The sequence below is a fragment of the Dermochelys coriacea genome, chromosome 7 (genome assembly GCF_009764565.3).
Source record: "Dermochelys coriacea isolate rDerCor1 chromosome 7, rDerCor1.pri.v4, whole genome shotgun sequence".
Taxonomy (NCBI): Eukaryota; Metazoa; Chordata; order Testudines; family Dermochelyidae; genus Dermochelys; species Dermochelys coriacea.
Genome location: NC_050074.1, coordinates 100,136,249 through 100,157,822, shown reverse-complemented (window position 1 = coordinate 100,157,822; position 21,574 = coordinate 100,136,249). Strand labels below are relative to the sequence as shown.

The 21,574-nt window shown below is 40.7% G+C and overlaps 1 protein-coding gene across 1 annotated transcript in view; it reads right to left on the bottom strand.

Annotated features, from left to right (window-relative positions):
- TCERG1L (transcription elongation regulator 1 like) overlaps positions 1-21,574 on the bottom strand; it is a 223,280-nt gene that overhangs the window by 65,905 nt on the left and 135,801 nt on the right. Inside the window, exon 5 of the mRNA XM_038408237.2 lies at positions 4,567-4,692. Coding sequence (XP_038264165.1) covers positions 4,567-4,692 — 126 coding nt within the window. The remainder of the gene's footprint in view (positions 1-4,566; positions 4,693-21,574) is intronic.

Below are 21,574 nucleotides of genomic sequence, written 5' to 3'. Positions count from 1 at the left end.
CTAAATCGGGGGGCCCAGATAATCTTCATCCAAGAATATTAAAGGAATTGGCACCTGAAATTGCAAGCCCATTAGCAAGAATTTTTAATGAATTTGTAAACTCAGGAGTAGTACTGAATGATTGGAGAATTGCTAATATAGTTCCTATTTTTAAGAAAGGAAAAAAAAAGTGATCCAGGTAACTACAGGCCAGTTAGTTTGACATCTGTAGTATGCAAGGTCCTGGAAAAAATTTTGAAGGAGAAATTAGTTAAGGACATTGAAGTCAATGGTAAATGGGACAAAATACAACAGTTTTACAAAAGGTAGATCGTGCCAAACCAACCTAATCTCCTTTTTTGAAAAAGTAACAGATTTTTTAGATGAAGGAAATGCAGTGGATCTAATTTACCTAGATTTCAGTAAGGAATTTGATACCGTGCCACATGGGGAATTATTAGTTAAATTGGAGAAGATGGGGATCAATATGAACATCAAAAGGTGGATAAGGAATTGGTTAAAGGGGAGACTGCAACGGATCCTACTGAAAGGCGAACTGTCAGGTTGGAGGGAGGTTACCAGTGGAGTTCCTCAGGGATCGTTTTTGGGACCAATCTTATTTAATCTTTTTATTACTGACCTTGGCACAAAAAGTGGGAGTGTGCTAATAAAGTTTGCAGATGATACAAAGCTGGGAGGTACTGGCAATTTGGAGAAGGATCGGGATATTATGCAGGAGGATCTGGATGACCTTGTAAACTGGAGTAATAGTAATAGGATGAAATTTAATAGTGAGAAGTGTAAGGTTATGCATTTAGGGATTAATAACAAGAATTTTAGTTATAAGTTGGGGACGCGTCAATTAGAAGTAACGGAAGAGGAGAAGGACCTTGGAGTATTGGTTGATCATAGGATGACTATGAGCTGCCAATGTGATATGGCTGTGAAAAAAGCTAATGCGGTTTTGGGATGCCTCAGGAGAGGCATTTCCAGTAGGGATAAGGAGGTTTTAGTACCATTATACAAGGCACTGGTGAGATCTCACCTAGAATACTGTGTGCAGTTCTGGTCTCCCATGTTTAAAAAGGATGAATTCAAACTGGAGCAGGTACAGAGAAGGGCTACTAGGATGATCCAAGGAATGGAAAACTTGTCTTATGAAAGGAGACTTAAGGAGCTTGGCTTGTTTAGCCTAACCAAAAGAAGGTTGAGGGGAGATATGATTGCTCTCTATAAATATATCAGAGGGATAAATACAGGAGAGGGAGAGGAATTATTTAAGCTCAGCACTAATGTGGACACAAGAACAAATGGGTATAAACTGGCCAGCAGGAAGTTTAGACTTGAAATTAGACGAAGGTTTCTAACCATCAGAGGAGTGCAGTTTTGGAATAGCCTTCCAAGGGAAGCAGTGGGGGCAAAAGATCTATCTGGTTTTAAGATTCTACTCGATAAGTTTATGGAGGAGATGGTATGATGGGATAATGTGATTTTGGTAAGTAATTGATCTTTGAATATTCATGGTAAATAGGACTAATCCCCTGAGATGGGATATTAGATGGATGGGATCTGAGTTACCCAGGAAAGAATTTTCTGTAGTATCTGGCTGGTGAATCTTGCCCATATGCTCAGGGTTTAGCTGATCGCCATATTTGGGGTCGGGAAGGAATTTTCCTCCAGGGCAGATTGGAGAGGCCCTGGAGGTTTTTCGCCTTCCTCTGTAGCATGGGGCTCGGGTCACTTGAGGGAGGCTTCTCTGCTCCTTGAAGTCTTTAAACCACGATTTGAGGACTTCAATAGCTCAGATATAGGTGAGGTTTTTCGTAGGAGTGGGTGGGTGAGATTCTGTGGCCTGAGCTGTGCAGGAGGTCGGACTAGATGATCAGAATGATCCCTTCTGACCTTAGTATCTATGAATCTATGGTATACTGCTTTCCCTCTCTTTGCTTCTTTCTAGAGTCCAGGCAGGCATGGTCCAATAAGCTCCAGCACACTTTCGATGGAAAGAAAGGGAGATCTATAGATGTAGTTTCCCTACCACATATGGATGGATCGGAGCCAGGGAAGAAAGGTAACAAAATGGTCCACAGGTAGGTGTAATCTAATATTTTATAGCCTAGAAGCCCTTTCAACAATCAAGAAAGCAGTGCACAGTTCTTGTACATGCCATCTTCTTCTATATATCTTCAAACAGAAACTTTGATATGGCAACACACTGGAAGGTAAGAGATCTCGGTTCTCTGTTCTGTTACTGAGTCACTTTGTGACCTGGGGCAAGTCATTTCACCTTTCTGTGACACCTCTGCATAATGAGGACAATCATGTTTACCCACCTTTATAAAGCACTTTGAGTTAGTGGATGAAAGGCCCTGTATAATTGTGAATTGTTATTGATTATTGTTATTAATTTGATTTTTCCATTGAAGACAAAGACCACTGAAAGTGCTAACTTGTAGTAACCCATGGAAATACTGTTGTGTCATCTTGGATAATATTAAAGAATAACTCATGCCATGGCTTTTCTTCAGTGAAATTACCAGGAAATCAAACAAGAAAAACTGGGAAAGATGAACGAGTTTTATATTTATAAGAAAAAACTGGAAGCAAAAGTATTATGCTCATCTTATTTACATTACATGGGTAAGTGGAAAAATATGATTGGTTTTCTACATCTATGACATTTCAATGAGCCTGGTGCAATAGTGCTCGTTTGATTGAGGAAACCTATTGAACAAATGTCATACCAAACTTACAGAAAATATTGATAGTCACAAAAAGGCTCTATACAATCAAATCACCAAACATTATTATGGATAAAATGGGGAGGTTGGTTGTTTTTCAGTCTGTCAATAGGAAGATTATTAACGGGGTCTCAGAACAACTAGAAATCTTCTTACCCACCTGCAATTTGCTACACAACTACATTTCAGAAAAACTCTGAGTAAACTTTCATCTTACTTTCAGTTCATTCCTTAAAAAGTATTAGAGTCTATTTACTCCAGAGAATTTGCTTTCAATAAGGAAACATAACACAATTTAGCACAGTCCCCTCATTCTTAATGATTCACATGCAGGGATTTTTTAGGTCTCCAAGCAACATAACTCTGCAGGTAATGAAAGCAGCTAAACTTCTGAAGAGTAGATAATGACTGAAGAAAGACAAACACATTTGAGTTGAAATATATCAAAAAGGAAACACACACAAACTTCTCTGAAGTTTTGCAAAATATCTCACAATGAAAATACGACTAATGCCTGAAAACTGTGTGTCCACATGTATAAGAAAGACAGTGCAATCACAAATAAATCAGAAGATCTTTTTTGGGGACAGATGTAACAAGAAAATAGTCAACTCTCCTCTTCAGGGGAATCTCTGATTCCATTAATGTATTTGTGTAGAACAGCCCATAATTATCAATTCCATGGGACAAACCTTCGGCCCAGCCTACTTCAGACCTTAATTTTTATCCCAGGTATATTTTACCAGCATAATTTAGATGACTTGAACATGGCTGCACTGTAATTTGTGAGAATGAAAAAGTAGGTCAGCTTCTGAAATGTGACCATCTCATTCTATAGCTCAGAGTGCAACACATTTTTGTGCTAATATTGCTTAAACGTAAGAGATCTGATATAATTACGAACTAGACTAGAAACTAGACTAGTTTCCAGGACTAGAAACTATTAATTCTTGAATAGGCCTCAGTATTTCTAAAAAAAAATATGCCCTAGAACACGTGCTTACCAACATGTCCAAGTGGTGGGGGGGTTGCAACCACTTTCTCTTCCTTTATGCTAGACAAGGGAGGGGAGTTCCTGAAACTTTTTTCTGTTGTAACATGGGTTCAGGGTATGGACAAGCCAGAGAACCTATGGCTTATATATTCTTCCAGCGTCTTGAGGTGCCTCAGCTCAATTCACCTCCTCATTCTAATAAGGAAGAGAAATCACTTAGCCTAGTCCAAAATCGTCATCCTCCACTAAAGTGCATCTGTATTCATGGTCAGGCAGTCAGTATTTCACGTAATTCGGAAAGCATAATTACAATTTCACATCAGTTTCCCTTTAACCATGACTTGCCATGTGTAAAAGTGAACTGAGACAAATCCTCAAGGCTCTCTCACATGTTTGGGAAGGACCAGGTCCCCTCCTTCCAACCACATCCTTTCACCCACAAACACATGCACATTTAGATGGCTGTGGGCACAATACTTGGATCAGTGGGGCACATGCAGTTTCAGACAATCTGATTCCACAGACCAACTATGACAAGGTGGTTATATTACATCTGCAATGCCTGTGAACACTACTGACGTGGAACATGTGAGGCCTAATGATGGCTCCAGAAATTAATCTTTTGCAGCACCAAATGCAAAGCTGCTTCCAAGTGCCAGGCAGGGAAAACAGGATCTAAAATATTTTGAACAAGCTCATAAATAACCGGAGTAAATTCTGTAGAATTTGCACAGAATTTTTTTCAAAGTTTTGCATTACTATGCAGTATGGGAAACTTGATTTGGTTGCAAATACACAAATGTGGAACATACGGTTTAGTAATATAATAAGTACACTGGAACATACACACACCTGTTAATGTCTGATCTATGAAATTGGTTGCCATGAAAGTCACAGCTGGTGTAGTTACAGCAGCAACCCTGGTGACTTGCGTTGGCATCAAAGGAGTCATATGAGCATCCACTCTAGAAGCAGCACCTGCATACAGACAATAAGGAAAACATTACTTTTTTTCCCCACTAGATACATTTACTAAAAATCTACTTTGCTTGTGCAATCTAATTTCAAAATGACTTTATTTAGTTGTCATTAAATATAACTGGACAAATACTTCAAAACATTTTTGTGAATAATCATTTGAATGTTTAAACTAATTTATTTTCACTGTGTTCTTGCCCCTTTTTGTGTTTGTTCATAGAGATAGTGAATTTTAAGCAAATATTTGAGAGTAATCACAGAAGGTGATTCTGAATTAGTTCATATGGAACAGTTTTACCAGGAAACAAATTTTCAGGGATATGCTCATCCAATCAAGAAACAGAATATGCCAAGTAACCTATTTGCCCATCAAAACTAACCAACACAGCTCTATTTTCTAATATGGATTCCTCACAATGAACTGCTTCTGGACAAGAATTATTCTCCAAAATTATTTGGCAAATGATTTAAAACAAGAGTACATCCAAGAAAATCACAATGTTCTCACACAATTCAAAACTGAAAAAGTCTAAATGAATCAAATACATTATTTATGATGAATTAGTCACTGTTGCTCAGCTCTATTGCTAAATCTATGCTAATTAAAACTGAGCTACTTAGTCTTTAAGATATATTTCAATTTAGCGCTACTGCAAAATTCATTGTTAAAATTTAAGCATTAATTTTGAGCTATGTGTGACATATAATGTCTACTCTGGCCAAGCATGATGCAATATGACCAGATTTTTCCAGTCTTTTGCGTCATTGAATAGTATAACCGTATTTGGGATAGTTGTCAACCCCCCTTTTTCTATGTTATACAGTAGTTCGTGAGGAATATTTCCGTAGTACTTGCTCTTTATTGTAGCAGGAATACATAAACGTTCCATAAAAACTCCATAAACACACTTGGAGTCTTTTGAATCTCTGATTACAAGTTTTTGAGGGAAGGTTAATAAGCAAAACTATTAACAACATATAAAATATTGATCATACTGTTGACTATAACCACCAATTCACAAAATAAATGATATATCTTAAATCAGACTTATTCCTTAAAAACTACTATTTGTGACTGTTTATACCATTGGTGGCAACACAATCTGGTATTTCTTATTCATATCTGAGATATAAATAAGCAGATATAACAATGTTATGACTTTTACATACTAAAATCACAAATACTTTAGAACTCAGTTGTCAAAGATACATAATGCATCCTAGCCACAGACAATTGAAGAGACTTGGCATGTTCAAAGGGCCACACATCTAGAAACAGTTGATTTAAAGTAACCAAAAGAAACCATTTATGTGTATATTCTGTTGCTTAGCATATATATCCCCTAACGGATTTTATATAAACCGTTCATGCAATGAGAATAGAATAAACTACTCCCGTTGAAAGTCCAGTAACTCTCCCCCAGCTCCTCCAGCTTTGATATTCAGGAGACAATAGTGAGATCTATTATTCAACTGAGAGAAACTGCCCCAGAAAGTGGTGAAAGCCACAGTAATTGAATCACTTACATCTTTGGCAAACTCTGGGAATGTATTGTAATGACCTATGGCAGAGCGATGAAGTGTATGATTTGATCTGTAGGCTTTGCCCATCTCTAGTTTCTAAGGCACAGATTGTCCTCACCCAACAAGGGAAGGGCTAGGACCAAGGGAAAGTCCCATTGATTCCTGTTGCACAGTTTAAAATGATCTTGTCACAAGTAGAAAAGGAGTACTTGTGGCACCTTAGAGACTAACAAATTTATTAGAGCATAAGCTTTCGTGAGCTACAGCTCACTTCATCGGATGCATCCACTTGTCACAAGTGGGGTTCTGTCTCCCAATAGGGATAAACTGCCAGGGTCTCTTTTACCTGCCACAGACTCTTCAACTACTGAAGGGGTTTCTACAGCACAGAGGAGTCTGCTAAAAACGTAATGAGTGCTTGGGCTGCTTTAACTTTAATTGGTTTCCTATTGGTGGGAATAACGCTTAACACCCATATCCACCTTTCAACATGGAGTCTTGCGACTATACCACAGAGGTGTCTCACCTCCACTCTGAAGCAGTGGAAGATCCCCATGCACAGACCTGGGCATGCATGATCTGGGCCTAGAATCTCTACAAAAATACATCTCCAAGATCACTGACTAATATTTACCGTCTTTTCCAGTTAAAATGTTATAAAGTTGCTAGTTTAATGCATTGTTTCTCCTATTATCAATTACATTTTCCGAAATGGACACTGAATTTTAGGCTATAAACCAGCACCATGAGGTCTACCTTGCTCACAGGTGAAGAGGATTTAAAAAACACAGTAAGTCATTTTAATGGTGCACCATTTTTTATAAGACTTGATCTTTTACTGCAGCAGAAGTGGCAAAAATGTATAATTTATTGAAGTAATAATGCTTTATAGAACTAGAAAGGAAAAGTTCTTCTAAAGGGTTAAAATTACAAAGGAACCACCTAGGAAAAATAAATAAATAAATAAATAAAAGCTCTGCCAAAAATGACAGGTACTTGAGAAAGCGCTAGGAGTTATTTAAGGCATTAAAAGGATGGGATAGATTTTTTCAGTTCAGTGAATACTGCCGGTGATGCATTTTTACAATATAAACTACTATAAACCAGGATGGCTCCAAGACATCATAACATGGTGCAGGATAGAGGTAAGGTGATTTAGTCATTTCAACTTTGTTTCATTTTTGTGTTGTGAAAGCAATGCAGATATGAGTGGCACCAGCCCAGTAGGGATGCTTTCCAGCTCTAACTGACATCAGGAATACAGGACAACCATAGACCAAATGAGAATTGAAATGTGCTGAGAGCATTGTGGAACTATCAGAGTTATTGAGGAGCAAGGATCTGAACCTATGTAGATGGATAGTTATTTTGGGGTCAAAAGTGATGAGTATGCTGCTTTTGCTATTGGCACTTAAAACTTCTGGCATATTAGTAGTACATAGTTTTGGAATACATAGTTTCCTTTAACCACAGAATCAATTCCAGCCCTTCAACCTTCTGAGGTTGATAAATTGCATACTGTGCATGTGTGTACTCTGCATGAGGGACTTTCAGCTGAGATCTTAAAATGTGAGGCATGTCTGCTTCCTGAGTACATTAATGATCTAATAGCACTTTTCTATAATAGTAGGAGTTGGGCCTGTGTTCTGTTCATGCTGTGTGGTGGTAATGGTGGGCTTACCTTCTGATCCAAACGTAGCTGAATGTCAATGGCACTGGTTTTTGACATACCTTGGGAGCTAGTGCAGCAGGAAGGAAAGGGACTCTGCAAGTCTTCCATATGAAACAAAGATTTACATCAAATAGGATTCAAACAGGAGCAAAAAGCCTTAAATCATGCAATACATGGAAAAGGAATGCATTATACATTAAGGAGCACTTTTATCTTTGTATTGTGGTAGCATCCAAAGGACCACATCAGGACTGGCACCCCATTGTACTTAATGTTGTACTGACACACAAGTAAGTGTGAAAAACACCAGGAGGGAAGAGTCAAGATGTTGTGATGGTAATAGAAATAAGATCACATGGTTGCATAGCCCATGGTGGTTCAAAATCATCTGAAATGCTAAATACAATTAGCTATCCTTAACTGCTGTACAATCTAGCCATCCATGGTTGGCTGATTTCTTGTAGGCATCAGAACAGATGTGTGTCTTAAGGGATATGAAAGATGAGAGGGCAGTGCCATTGTTGACTAATCCAGGAGGGCTTTCCAAGCACAAGGGGAAGCATGGGATAAAGCAAGGAAATGATAGCAGAAGAAGTGGTCAAATGAACAGTCTAGGCTGGAAATGTTTGGTGGAGCAAAAGGGATAGGAGAGTTGATGATGCCAGAAGACCTCTCTGGTCTGCTTAACCTCCTAACAAAAACAGCCCAGTCTTCTTCCTGCTACCCTCATCCCTTTGGGAGGATAGTTGCCTGCTAGCAATTAACCCCTACTGGCTCATCAAGGGTACTTGAGGGAAATGCAGAAAAATTTAATTGCCAGCAGCTGTGGGAAACATTCCAGTAAAGAAGCATTTCATTATCCCTTCTTATTTTTAGTCATTAAATCAGTAACAAGAAATTCCTACAAGACATCTGAGTAGCATGAGCGAGGAATCACTTTGCAATGTACTGTAATTAATTTAATACAGATACACTCAATGGAAGTCTCCAAAATACATCATACAGAAGAGATTAATTAGATACCATAATAATAGGCACCTTAAACAGTGTTTTACTAAATATAGAAGCCTTTGAACTTGGCAATCACTAACTAGATATCAAACCATTCTCCAGTTCGTGGAGATTCAGGTGGTGATTACTTTTTTAGGGCCTGCCTCTTCTTCTATTGAAGGCAATGACAATACTTATATTAACTTTTAAAAGAACAGGGTCTTAGAAGATAAATGTCAGAGTAGTAGCCGTGTTAGTCTGTATCAGCAAAAACAACGAGGAGTCCTTGTGGCACCTTAGAGACTAACAAATTTATTTGGGCATAAGGTTTCATGGGCTAGAACCCACTTCATCAGATGCATGGAGTGGAAAATACAGTAGCAGGTACAAATACATGAAAAGATGGGAGTTACATTACCAAGTGTGAGGTCAGCTTAACAAGACAATTCAATTAACAGCAGATACCAGGGGAGGGAAAATAACTTTTGTAGTGGTAATGAGAATGGCCCATTTCAAACAGTTGACAAGAAGGTGTGAGTAACAGTAGGGAGAAATTAGTAAGGGGGAAGTTAGGGTTAGCTTTTGTAATGACCCAACCACTCCCAGTCTTTATTCAGGCCTAATTTGATGGTGTCCAGTTTGCAAATTAATTCTGGTTCTGCAGTTTCACGTTGGAGTCTGGTTCTGAAGGTTTTTTTTGCTGAAGAATTGTCACTTTTAGGTCTGTTATTGAGTGACCAGGGAGATTGAAGTATTCTCCTTCTGGAGCAATGCCCCTCTGCATCAGGAATTATAACATTCAAAAATCAGTGGGAGAACACTTAGGACTCATCATTGTTTTAGGAGATAAAGTAGCTCTGATGAGCAACCACTGCTCACAAGGGTTCTGCCATCTGAGTCTCAGGTGTCTCTGAATATACAAGAAATCTCCACAGAAGATCACTCATATAAGGTATCCCTCTGTCTTACAAAGCCTTCCCACCATATCTTCTGACATATTGAGTAAAATCTTGTTTCACATTTATTGGAAAACCATTTCTTAAACTATAATTGCTATGATTTATACTACATAAGCATGTTCAGAAACTAAATATATAATATTTATTATAGAACAAGGGATGCCATTTTAGATTTTTCCTTTAGCTTTGTAAAATAGTATTAATGATAACAAGGAGGAAATATTTTTCCTGTCACTTTAAACAATTACAGAAACAGGTTACAATGATATTCACTCTTCTAGACTCTTCTAATTTTGGTGAGGCAAGAATCAATATGTACATAATGAGTTTCTTGTTATCTCCCTTAGGAAGGAATAGACAGGGAAGGCTAGATAACTAGTTTGCATTTATTGAAAAGGGTCATTGTCAAGATAATGACAAGCTTCATTAAGAAAATTAGAGAGAAAATGTCATGCTTTGTTCTCTCATATTATCAACATTTTAATATTTCCCTGTAATTTCCAGACAGACTCTAGGAGCCAAATTCCCTGAAAGCCCATACTACACTGTACTTGCTGGGTTATTCCCTAGTGGCAGACCATATTCCAAAAGAGAAGGCTGTGGAGGTGCAATGTAAACATATCTTATACTGAAATTGGAGCCACTGGCTGGAAAGTGGCTATGCCCAGTGTGGCCGGTGCATCAATTGATGGAGTAGTTCTGCAGATATACTCCCACCAGCACAACTCCTCCACAAACACAAGCCATTAGAATTGCTCCCTAATGGAAAACCCACAGAAGACAAGAGCAGAAATGATGCTTGCCTTTTGGAATTTATATCTCACTGCACCAGTTTTTGCCTTTGACTGAGAGACATCAGAATGGCTAGTGTCTATAGTATATATCTGAATTCATCCCAGACAGATAATAAAAAAAACCTCTGAGTAACTGATGAAAGTCTAGTCTATGAAAAGAATATAGAAGGTCATATTATTTTCCTGCTGGAAGGTTTGCAGCTGCTGGGTTTTTTTTTTTCTGTTTAACATGAGAGTGAACTTAGTGTTCATTACAATTTACTGATAAAACTTGTGTTCCTCCACATAGCTTTGCCTAGGTTCTTCAATATTTACAATGACTTCCAATTATGACAACCTGAGTAGTGGTTCAATGATGTAGACAAATGGCAATTAAGATGAGACCACCTTATTGCTTGTGAGCTAAGAAAGGGTTTGAACTCAGATATGATACATGTGACCAATCCCACACCTCCACCATATGGAATTAGTGCATTGATCAGGTGACCTTGCCTGAGATAAGATATCATTTAATGTTGGGCCTGATCCTGAACCTCTGAGTTAATGGGAGCTTTGCCATTAATGAGTGCAGGATTGAGCCCAGATCACCTGAAGTATGATATTCTGTCTTCCTTTATAGTTATTTCAACTTTGACACCCTCAAACCACAGATTTATATAAAAAAGTAATCAAAATAACTCATTTCTGATTGCCCACACTGATTTAATCTTTTTAGAAATGCACTGAAGTCCTTAGTCACAGTTTTGCTGCTGTTGATGAGCTGAAATATCATTATAAGCACTTACAACAATTATTCTCATTTCCTATAGTGAAAAGCAATGGAAGTATTTCCATTTAGAGAACAAAATAAAAAATATTAGAGATGAGCTTGAATTAAAACCTCAAGTCTATCCCTTCGCATCATTTATTTTGCAGGGAAAGAAGGAGATTCGGGTTCCTATCTGCAGATCTAAACCTTTCTCTGGGGTTTTCTTTCTAAGTTGGATTCAGTTCAGATACAGCTGAATGCTAAATGCTGCAAATCTAACAAGAACAGCTAGTTTGAAGAGAGTTCCATATTTTTGGCACAAAATCTTGAGAGAACAGCAATCTGACCCAAAACCTGAACCCCAGTCATGGCTTAGCCACCATGACTTGCAAGGCAGCCTAAAGAAAAAAAAACTAGAACTTTATGAAAACTACTTTAGAATGTATATGAGAAAGTCACAAATGTAAAACAAGTGCAGTGCCGTCCTGTGGCTTGCAATTTATTTCATGTTTGCAGGAATAAAGAAAATCATTCCATGGCTATCTTGACTACCACAATTCAGTGCAACTGCACTTCTATTCCCCCTTTCTGGTACAGCAAGGGCACCCACTCCTGACTCCTGACTCCTCAGCTGTCACCTCTCTTGGGCAGAGACCCATCTCCCGCTCTCTGTCTCCCCTCTCCTGACCAGGGTTTTCCCATGCTGCACAATTGTGAACACTGAGTTCCTACCAAGTCACACTGCCTAAGACTCTATACTTGTCTCTCTCTCCAGAGGCTACAAACAGTGTAATTACATACAAGCATAAATTACTATAGAGCCCTTTCTAAGCAAACAGATTTATTCTTAATGTTACAGTACAGAAAAAAAAATATAAAACCATAGAAGACCCTACACACATGCTAATAAGTTTACCAGAGATCACCTCAACTCCAACCTCAGGTTCTGGCAGGTGTCAGTCCTTCAAACCCCATCAAAGGTTTTTTTATGTGATCACAAATTCAAAACAACTTCAGCTCAGAATAAGCATACTGGTGTATCTGTCTGTCACTCCTTTATACAGTTTGGGCCTTTGATCTTGGGACCCTGAGAACAGGTAATCAACAGACCCTCTCCTCAGGGCATAGCTTCAAAGAGCTGTTTTTTTGCATAACTGTTGGCAGGAGGGGGAGAATTTCATTCACTTCTCCCTAGATATTTCCCAGGAAATTGACTACACACATATTGTACCAAAGTTCATTCTTGTCTGCCATATTGTTCAGTATAGTCCTTTGATCATCCAGGCCCACAATAATACATAACCTTTTGATTTAATACAATGGACTCCAAAACCTAATTTAAAAATGTGTGTCAAAGATATTAAAGGAAGCTGCCATATCTGTCACATTAACCACACATAGTCTGAGATATGAATGAGCCAGCAATTCAAAGCAAGGCATGCAAAATGCTCACAAATATATGCACACAAATGGTGAGATATCTAGGCACATCAGGCATCTGCATACAAAAATTAAGGATGCATATACATAATACAATTATGCATGCCTAACTTTGGAAATCGGTGTATCTGTATTTGTTATGGTATATATTTCATTATTTCTTTATAGCTTGCCATATGATTTATATACATGCACCTTTTGAGCGGTTCATTCTATTCATTCTGTCAACATGCATGTTGTATGTTCAGAAATAATTCTCTATATTTCATTGTCTCTTTAGCTCTTTTCTTGATGTTGATTTATTTTCACATTTAGTTACAATAAAATTAATAGTGCAGCTCTCATCACGAATGAAAAAATTAATTCACATCTCTCATCCAATTCATTCAGGCTTTTTTTTTTTCATGTGTATGAACCATGTCCCCTTGTTCAGTTTAAGTGTATCTTATGCCCATCCCAATACACTTGATTGATGTAAGGCAATCATATCCTTTAAGGAATAAATATTTGTGATTTTTAGCACTTCATGATCATAAAAAAAGCAATCTTTGCAATAGATTGCTTTGGTATGCAAATGCTAGATAAGCACTAAGGATTTGGTTTAATGTCATAATGTAACATAAGCTTTCAAAATGAACTTAATATAACCTTCAGGAACAGCATATTACCTAAGCACAAACCATAAAGAACCTAACACACACTCACATCTACAGTGAGCATCTTATCTTAAGTTAAGGAATATTGTGTTGCAAAATGATAATGAAGTATTTAACATTTACTTAAAAAATAGAAGCAACTTGTGTGTAAGTGTAACTATGCTCAGGGAAACATTACTGGAAGCAATGAGACCATATCCGCTGGAGGTTCAGAAATCTGAAGAGTTATTGCAAATGACTCAATGTCCTGGTTTGCATATTTGATGAATACACATTACCTTATTTACATAAATGACAGAAAACATCCTGAATACCAGAACTTAAGACTGACATGGTTGCAGCATGGAATGAGCTTTAGGAACATAGCATTCTCTATTATACAGACTGGTTCTGCTGGTTTGCTGTCGTCTTGGGGCAGTATCCAAGTAACTCTGACAGCTCCTTGGGGCTCTGCCCCGGTCCAGGACTGGGTGGAGGTCTGCAACTGAGGTGCTTGTTTCCTGTCTGGGGATGGGGAGTTCTGCTGTCAGCTTGAGGGGTTCTCTGCCTGGGGTGCTGGCTCCTTGCTGGGTGCCTAGAACTGGCAGTGTCTTATTATCTTGTTATGGGGGCTCTTGCTTCTCTGTTTGTGTGTGTTGTGGGGAAGTGGTCTGGCTCCCCTGCCTGGTTCCTGTAGCCAGGGAGAGAGTTTGACTGTACAGCCACAGAAGGGTTGGAGAACTATGCTCAAGGCTACAACTCTGAGGTTAGAGTCTTGGAAACAGCATAGCCCTAACCTCAAGAAACGGTACAGACCAGAGTATCAAACATACAACTTTTGGGTTGGGTTGGGTTGGATCTGGTTCCCAGGGTATAGTTGAGCAGCCTGCCTGACATATTCATATTGTGCAGAATAAAAGATGTCTTTAAAGGATATTTCTAGCCATCATGGCAGCAGAGGAAACCCTCCAAATGTGAAGTAATTTCTGCCTGAGGCTTCAAACAGTCTGAAACAATGACTTGAAGAGGTGAACTCCACTGTTCCCTATTAATCTCAAGACGAGCGATGACACGTCATTCTATTCTAGTTCCATTCCCCAAAAGATCAGCAAAGAGGGTGGGAATGAAGCTGCCCAGGGGTAGAAATTGGTATTTGCTGCAGGGAGTAAAATGCAGAGAGAAGAACAGAGGAAACATGTAAGAACAGAAAAGAGGGAAAAAAACAGAGAAAAGACATTTGCGAAGAAGGAGAAACAATGAGCACAAAAAATTTTGGTTTAAAAGGGGTGGGAGAGCTCTCACTGAGCGATACTTTTTGTTAGTCTCTAAGGTGCCACAAGTACTCCTTATCTTTTTGCGAATACAGACTAACACGGCTGCTACTCTGAAACCTGAGCGATACTGAATGTGAAAATAAGGGACTGAATAAATAGGGTGAAATTGCAGTCAATTAAATTCAATGCATATTTTTACTTCAACAAGGGAAAATTGTCACCCATAATAAATAAAAATGTAGTTATTGCATAAAAACTGTATTCACCCCTTCATCCCTATGCAAACCTTGCTGTGACATTAGTGACTGATCTGCTGTGGATTGAGAGGAATATGAAGTCCTGAAATATATATCCCAGCCCAGGGACCATAATTAAACAGGAAAACTGTCCCTCTCCTCTGAATGAGTTTGATACCTTTGACATAGGAAAAGGAGGAGTACTTGTGGCACCTTAGAGACTAACAAATTTATTTGGGCATAAGCTTTCATGGGCTAAACCCCACTTCATCAGATGCATGCATCAGATACCCAGCCAAAGCATCCTGTGTCACACCAGGGGCTTACCCTGAACAAGCTGCGAACCAAGTTTGGGAAATCCTGATCTAGAAAAAGGATCAATTAACCAGTCCGTAAAAATAACATAGGCTTGAACCATGCACTTTTTATATATCCAAAGGGAACGAGGCTGTTTCAACAGATGCCTCTCAGTCCAGAGTAAAATAAGAGAGCATGTCTATGTTTTGCAGTCTCAGATTAAGAGGGTTCTATGACTATTAGAATGCAGGCTCTGAAAATGTTTGCCATTCTGAATAAAAGTTGGGTTTATGAAGCACAGTTTATGTAAACTCTCATAAGACTACCTGTCATTTAACTATCTGGAGAATACACAGACTTAACAAATTCTAGCACAACAGCACTCCTGAACAAAGAGATCTATTATTTTTTTAAAAAAGAGACTCCAGTAACATCTTACTCTGGAAAAAGAAAAGGAGTACTTGTGGAGCCTTAGAGACTAACAAATTTATTTGAGCATAAGCTTTCGTGAGCTACAGCTCACTTCATCGGATGCATTTGGTGGAAAATACAGAGGGGAGATTGATATACACACACAGAGAACATGAAACAATGGGTTTTATCATACACACTGTAAGGAGAGTGATCACATAAGATAAGCCATCACCAACAGCAGGGGCGGGAAGGAGGAAAACCTTTCATGGTGACAAGCAGGTAGGCTATTTCCAGCAGTTAACAAGAATATCTGAGGAAAAGTGGGGGTGGGGTGGGAGGGAAAAATAACATGGGGAAATAGTTTTACTTTGTGTAATGACTCATCCATTCCCAGTCTCTATTCAAGCCTAAGTTAATTGTATCCAGTTTGCAAATTAATTCCAATTCAGCAGTCTCTCGTTGGAGTCTGTTTTTGAAGTTTTTTTGTTGAAGGATAGCCACCCTCAGGTCTGTAATCAAGTGACCGGAGAGACTGAAGTGTTCTCCAGCTGGTTTTTGTATGTTATAATTCTTGACGTCTGATTTGTGTCCATTTATTCTTTTACGTAGAGACTGTCCAGTCTTACTCTGGAGTACTTTGTTTTTTAAATGACTAGTACTTTAGTACCCTAAAATCTGTTTAAACTCACTGAAGTGAGAGGGTGGATGATCTCCTTCATTACTTCCAATGTGTCTGCCTGGTGTTGCTCATTGGGGGGCTAATACCTAAGACACAGCTATTTTCACAGCCCATTTAGATGGAGTATAGAATGTTTAATGAGTTTGATGGCAAGGGAGCAACATAGGAATGTTCCTTTTTTCCAGGACATACAGTATAAAACTTCATTCATAATATTCCATTCCTAGTGGGTAATTTCATTAAAGATTAATATAAAGATAAATAGATTTTATGGTCCTAATTCAGCAAGGTACATACCCAACTATAAACATGAGAGTAGTCCCATTTCATTAAATTCCAAATAGTGACCATTTTAATTAAACATTCCCAGTAGGAAGCAGACGTAACAAGAGTCCAGGGACCATCAAACTATTGCAGATCCTAGCCTTGCCCACTTCTGACAGCTAAGGCTGTTGTGGTAGGATGGACACCCCTGTATAATGCCTTATCATTGGCATCAATATAATCAGCAACAGATAATAGTTCTGGATCTGGTGCACAAATGGGGCATGGAGTAATTATACCTTTACATAGTGCTCATTTGTGTGTGTGTGTGTTTTTATAAAATGGCATTTAATGTTTTAAATGCATTGTATACACATATGTTTACATCTTTTTCTCTGAAAATTTTTAAAAATATAATGAAAAGGTGGTTTTCCAGATGGCTTAGTATACTTGTAATAATATCACTGGTGCAGAGAGCCAACTTTTATAAGTCCCTGATTATGATTCATCCATTTTGACAAATGTATTGACATAATTTAGATGATATTATATTTGGCCAAGACTAAAATGATGTGGTTAATTTAAAAATGGGCTAATTAATCTCCTAATACAATAACATATGTATTTGAGACTGTTCCTTTAGTAATGGTAGGATTATTTTATGACTTTATGACATTGGTATGTATTTATTGTTTTAAGAAATCCTGCTAACTGATGTTTGAATCAGGGAAAAATCCAATTCTTTATTCCACACTCACTAGAGGACCTTTCAGCTGCAGAGCAGTGTTGTTCTTTTGTATAGGGGAGGAAGGTGGGCAGAAATCACCATACCAGTTGAGATCAGTAGTCCAATATATTCTGGGACTATGCATAGGGAATTACTCTGTGCATTCTGGAAACCTAATCTCTGGGATTTATTAAATCCCATTTGGAAAAGTGGGGTTGGGAGTGATTCTGTGGCCCTATTAGTCCATTGCCCATTTCCCACTGCTGTTGTGGGGAGTCACAAACCGGTATACTAGCCACAAAGTACCAGCCACCCCATGGGAAGAATATTCTATCCCAGCATTATCCCCACAGCTACTGAGGCTCTATACAAGGAACAGGATTAGCCCCCTCAAACCATAAATTACTTATTTAATTAGTATAGATGTAACCAATGGTCTCTTATCCTTAGAAATATAAATAGCAGATTTGTTCATTCTTTGTTTTCCCAGTAATAAATGTCCTGCCTACATTTGCTGGGCTAAATCCTGACTAGGAGATGGTAAAGGACATTAAGCCATTTACTTCTATGGAGGCTGGCACCATGCCATCCAGACCTATACAAGGAGTCCTCGGACTTACGACACAACGCAATTCTGAGGAACAAACTGTAAGTCGAAACGTTGTAAGTCGAAACTGCTTTTCCCATAGGAATCAATCCTATGAAGGGGGACTGGTTCCCGAGCCAAGGCCTGATACACTATTTTCACCACAGGTTTCAGAGTAGCAGCCGTGTTAGTCTGTATTTGCAAAAAGAAAAGGAGGACTTGTGGCACCTTAGAGACTAACAAATTTGTTAACAAATTTGTTAGTCTCTAAGGTGCCACAAGTCCTCCTTTTTTTAATTTTCACCACAATAACCCAGATTTTGTAGTAAATGAATTATAGATGACTAATGTTGCAACATCAATGTATTTGCTGTACACTGTATTTTGTAAACATACAAACGCACGCGTGCTGCTCACAATGCCAGCAAGACAGGTCAGAAAGCCAGGGAGCACTGTACAGATGCCGAGCCTCAGCCTACCGCTGTTCAAGCTTTCTGATTGGCTCCCGGGCCCGGGCGCAGCCAATCAAAAACAAGCGGGAACCCTACCCAGCAACAAACTACCCTGCTGCCTCGAAGCCAATCAGAAGCGACCCCTTCCAGATGCAAAGCCGGGGGACGCAATCAGGAAGTGATTGCAAGCTAACTTTATGCAAACCGAGCACCCTAAGGGTGCAAGAAGCACCCTGGGGCGAAGCGGGCAGTCAGTTGAAAAGCGTCGTAAGTGGCGTTCGACGTAAGACGGGCGCCCTAAGTCTGAGGACTCCCTGTACTCAGCAGCTCAGACCCAATGGGAATCAGGGGTTGCAGAGGAGCTTTTCAGCCACTCTGTAGCAGAGCAGTGTGCTCAGGAAGGAGTGGCAACAAAGAGCTGTTTTTTAAACGAGCTCCAAATACCCCCAAAGCAGACGTCTATACCTCCAGCCCCTCACTCTCCTTCATTCAGATCATTGCAGCCCTGCGGTAAAATGCAGGAGGAATGACACAGGGAAAAGGGGTAGTGGTAGAAATGAGTCCCTGAACAGTCATGTCTGTACCAAAATGCATTCAGTACCTCTTGCAGTGTATAGTGTACATAGCTGTGTAGCTCCATTATCATGGGTAAAAACAGCAGAGTAGATTGTAAGGCATGACTTAGGCAAGTAAAGACATGGCTGAAAGGTTTGGATAGGTACTCATGTGCAGTGATGAGCTGCCAAAATCTTAACAACGGGTTCCCTCCTCACCCCACGAGGGGGTCGTTGCCCACCCCTGCCCCCTGGAATCCCTGCCCCGTCCAACCCCCCTGTGTTCATTGACGCCCCCTCCCAGGACCCCTGCCCCATCCACCCCCCTCCCCTGTCTCCTGACTGCCCCCAGAACCGGGCAGTAGGGGGTGCCCACCCACCCCTAAGAGTCAGAGGCACCTGCTGGGAGCCGAGGTGGGGAGTCCCAGAGGTGCTTACCTGGGGCAGCTCCCAGGAAGCATCTGGCAGGTCCCTCTGGCTCCTAGGGGCGGGGGAGCATAGCTGGGGGGAAGAAGGGGAGTGGCTCCCCCCACTGATTACATCAAAAGTGGCGCCTTAGGCACCGACTCCCTGGGTGCTCCGGGGCTGGAGCACCCACGGGGAAAAATTGGTGGGTGCAGAGCACCCACCGGCAGCTCCCCGCCCCGTGCCCGGGCCCAGCTCACCTCCGCTCCGCCTCCTCCCCTGAACCCACCGCCCCGCTCTGCTTCTCTGCCCCCTCCCCCGGCTTCCTGCAAATCAGCTGTTAGGCGGGAAGCCTGGGAGGGCTGAGAAGCAGGCCGCGGCTTCACACTCAGGCCCAGGGAGGCGGAGGTGAGCTGGGGCGGGGAGCAGTTCCCCTGCGCCGCCCCTGCCCGGGTTACCTGCTGCAGCGTGGGCGGCCCTCCTCACGTCCCCCTTCCCCTCTGCCCCAGCTCACCTCTGCTTCCCTGGGCATGAACGGGAAGTCGCGGCCTGCTTCTCAGCTTGCCTCAGCTGATTTGCGGGAAGCCGGGGGGGGCGGAGAAGCAGAGCGGGGTGGGGCGGCGCGTTCAGGGGAGGCGGAGCAGAGGTGAGCTGGGGCCAGAGGTGGGGCAGGGAGCTGCCGGTGGGTGCTCTGCACCCACCAAATTTTCCTCTTGCGTGCTCCAGGGCTGGCGCACCGGTGGAGTCGGCGCCTAAGGCATCACTTTTGGCCGGTTAAATTTAGAAGCCCTTTTAGAACCGGTTGTCCCTTGCGGAACAACTAGTTCTAAAAGGGCTTCTAAATTTAACAACCGGGTCTAGCGAACTGGTGCGAACCGGCTCCAGCTCACCACTGCTCATGTGCATATCCTACCTGCTGTCTACTCACCCAAGCCATGCCTCCCTGTCAGCACCACTATTTTTATCAGCATAGTGTTCTGTTGCTTCCCTACCGCTGGGGTCTTTCCCTGGAAAGGACTCGAGTAGTGGGGAAAGACTCTGGCAGGGAGGAGGCAGCGGGGAAAGCCTCTGTCAGCTCCTGGCTGCTGGAGTCTTTCCCCACCACAAGGAAAGACTTTCCCTGTGGCAGGGGAAGGGCTCCAGCAGCAGGGAGCTGCCAGAGTGCTTCCCCCACAGCAGGGAAAGGCTCCGGCAGCGGGGAGGCAGTGGGGAAAGGCTGAAGCTTTCTCCGATGTCGCACCTCGGCCAGAGCATTTCGCTGACATGTAGCTATACATGATGTGTGGATGTGATGTCCTTTTTATGGTGGTGTGTAACAACCCACCACCAAGAGTGGTATGTGGTACAGATGTAGTCTTAGGTTATACGGTCCCAGTAACTTCCTCTGTGGCTGGCTGTCAACCTGCTGTGGAGACATCCTTCTCTTCATTCCCCTGGCATACACAGTGCTTCCAGGACATAATTGGAAAGACCTCAGGGAGAGTGTCAGAGACCCTGGCCCTTTGGCATGGGTGAAATTTAGTGCCCTGTAACAGCACCACAATCATCCCTGCAAAAACCCTTGGGATATATTTAGCATTTCATTGTCACAGAAGGATGTACAGCTCTTCCAGGCTCCGGATCCCAGAGGCAGCAGAGCCAGAATTTGATCTAGCGTAAGTGCATGTCCTGAATAAAAAACTATCGTCAATATGTAAAACCTCCAGTCAGTATCCTATTTTTTAAAAAATGGTAACCCACACATACACTTCCATGGGTGAAACCAAACAGACACAACAGTCATACAAAAATAGCCATTATTTCGCCTCATGTTTCCCCACAGAACATTTATCTGTGTATATAGGCACCTAAGTATTACATTCTTTAAAACAAAAACAAACAACAAACCCACACCAGTTTTGTTATTTATTAAAATCACATGTATGGATTAGGCTTTTTAAAAAATGTTTTTTGCAGCAGGAGACTTTGTTATGCACCATAAAATTCACAATTGTATCCACTTTGTAGTCAGAACTTAGTAGACAACAGTTTGTAAAGGAAATCTCAGTTTCTGTTATTTTCTTAAACGCGCACACACACACACACACGCACACACAATAGATTGTTACTATTGTTGTGTTTGGATTTGTTCTACAAAGTTTCCTAAATGTTCTCTTGAGTTTAGGATTAAACAAAACTCAATTTGTACCTGGCTTGAGTGGACATATGATAGATGGAAATTAAATGATCTAT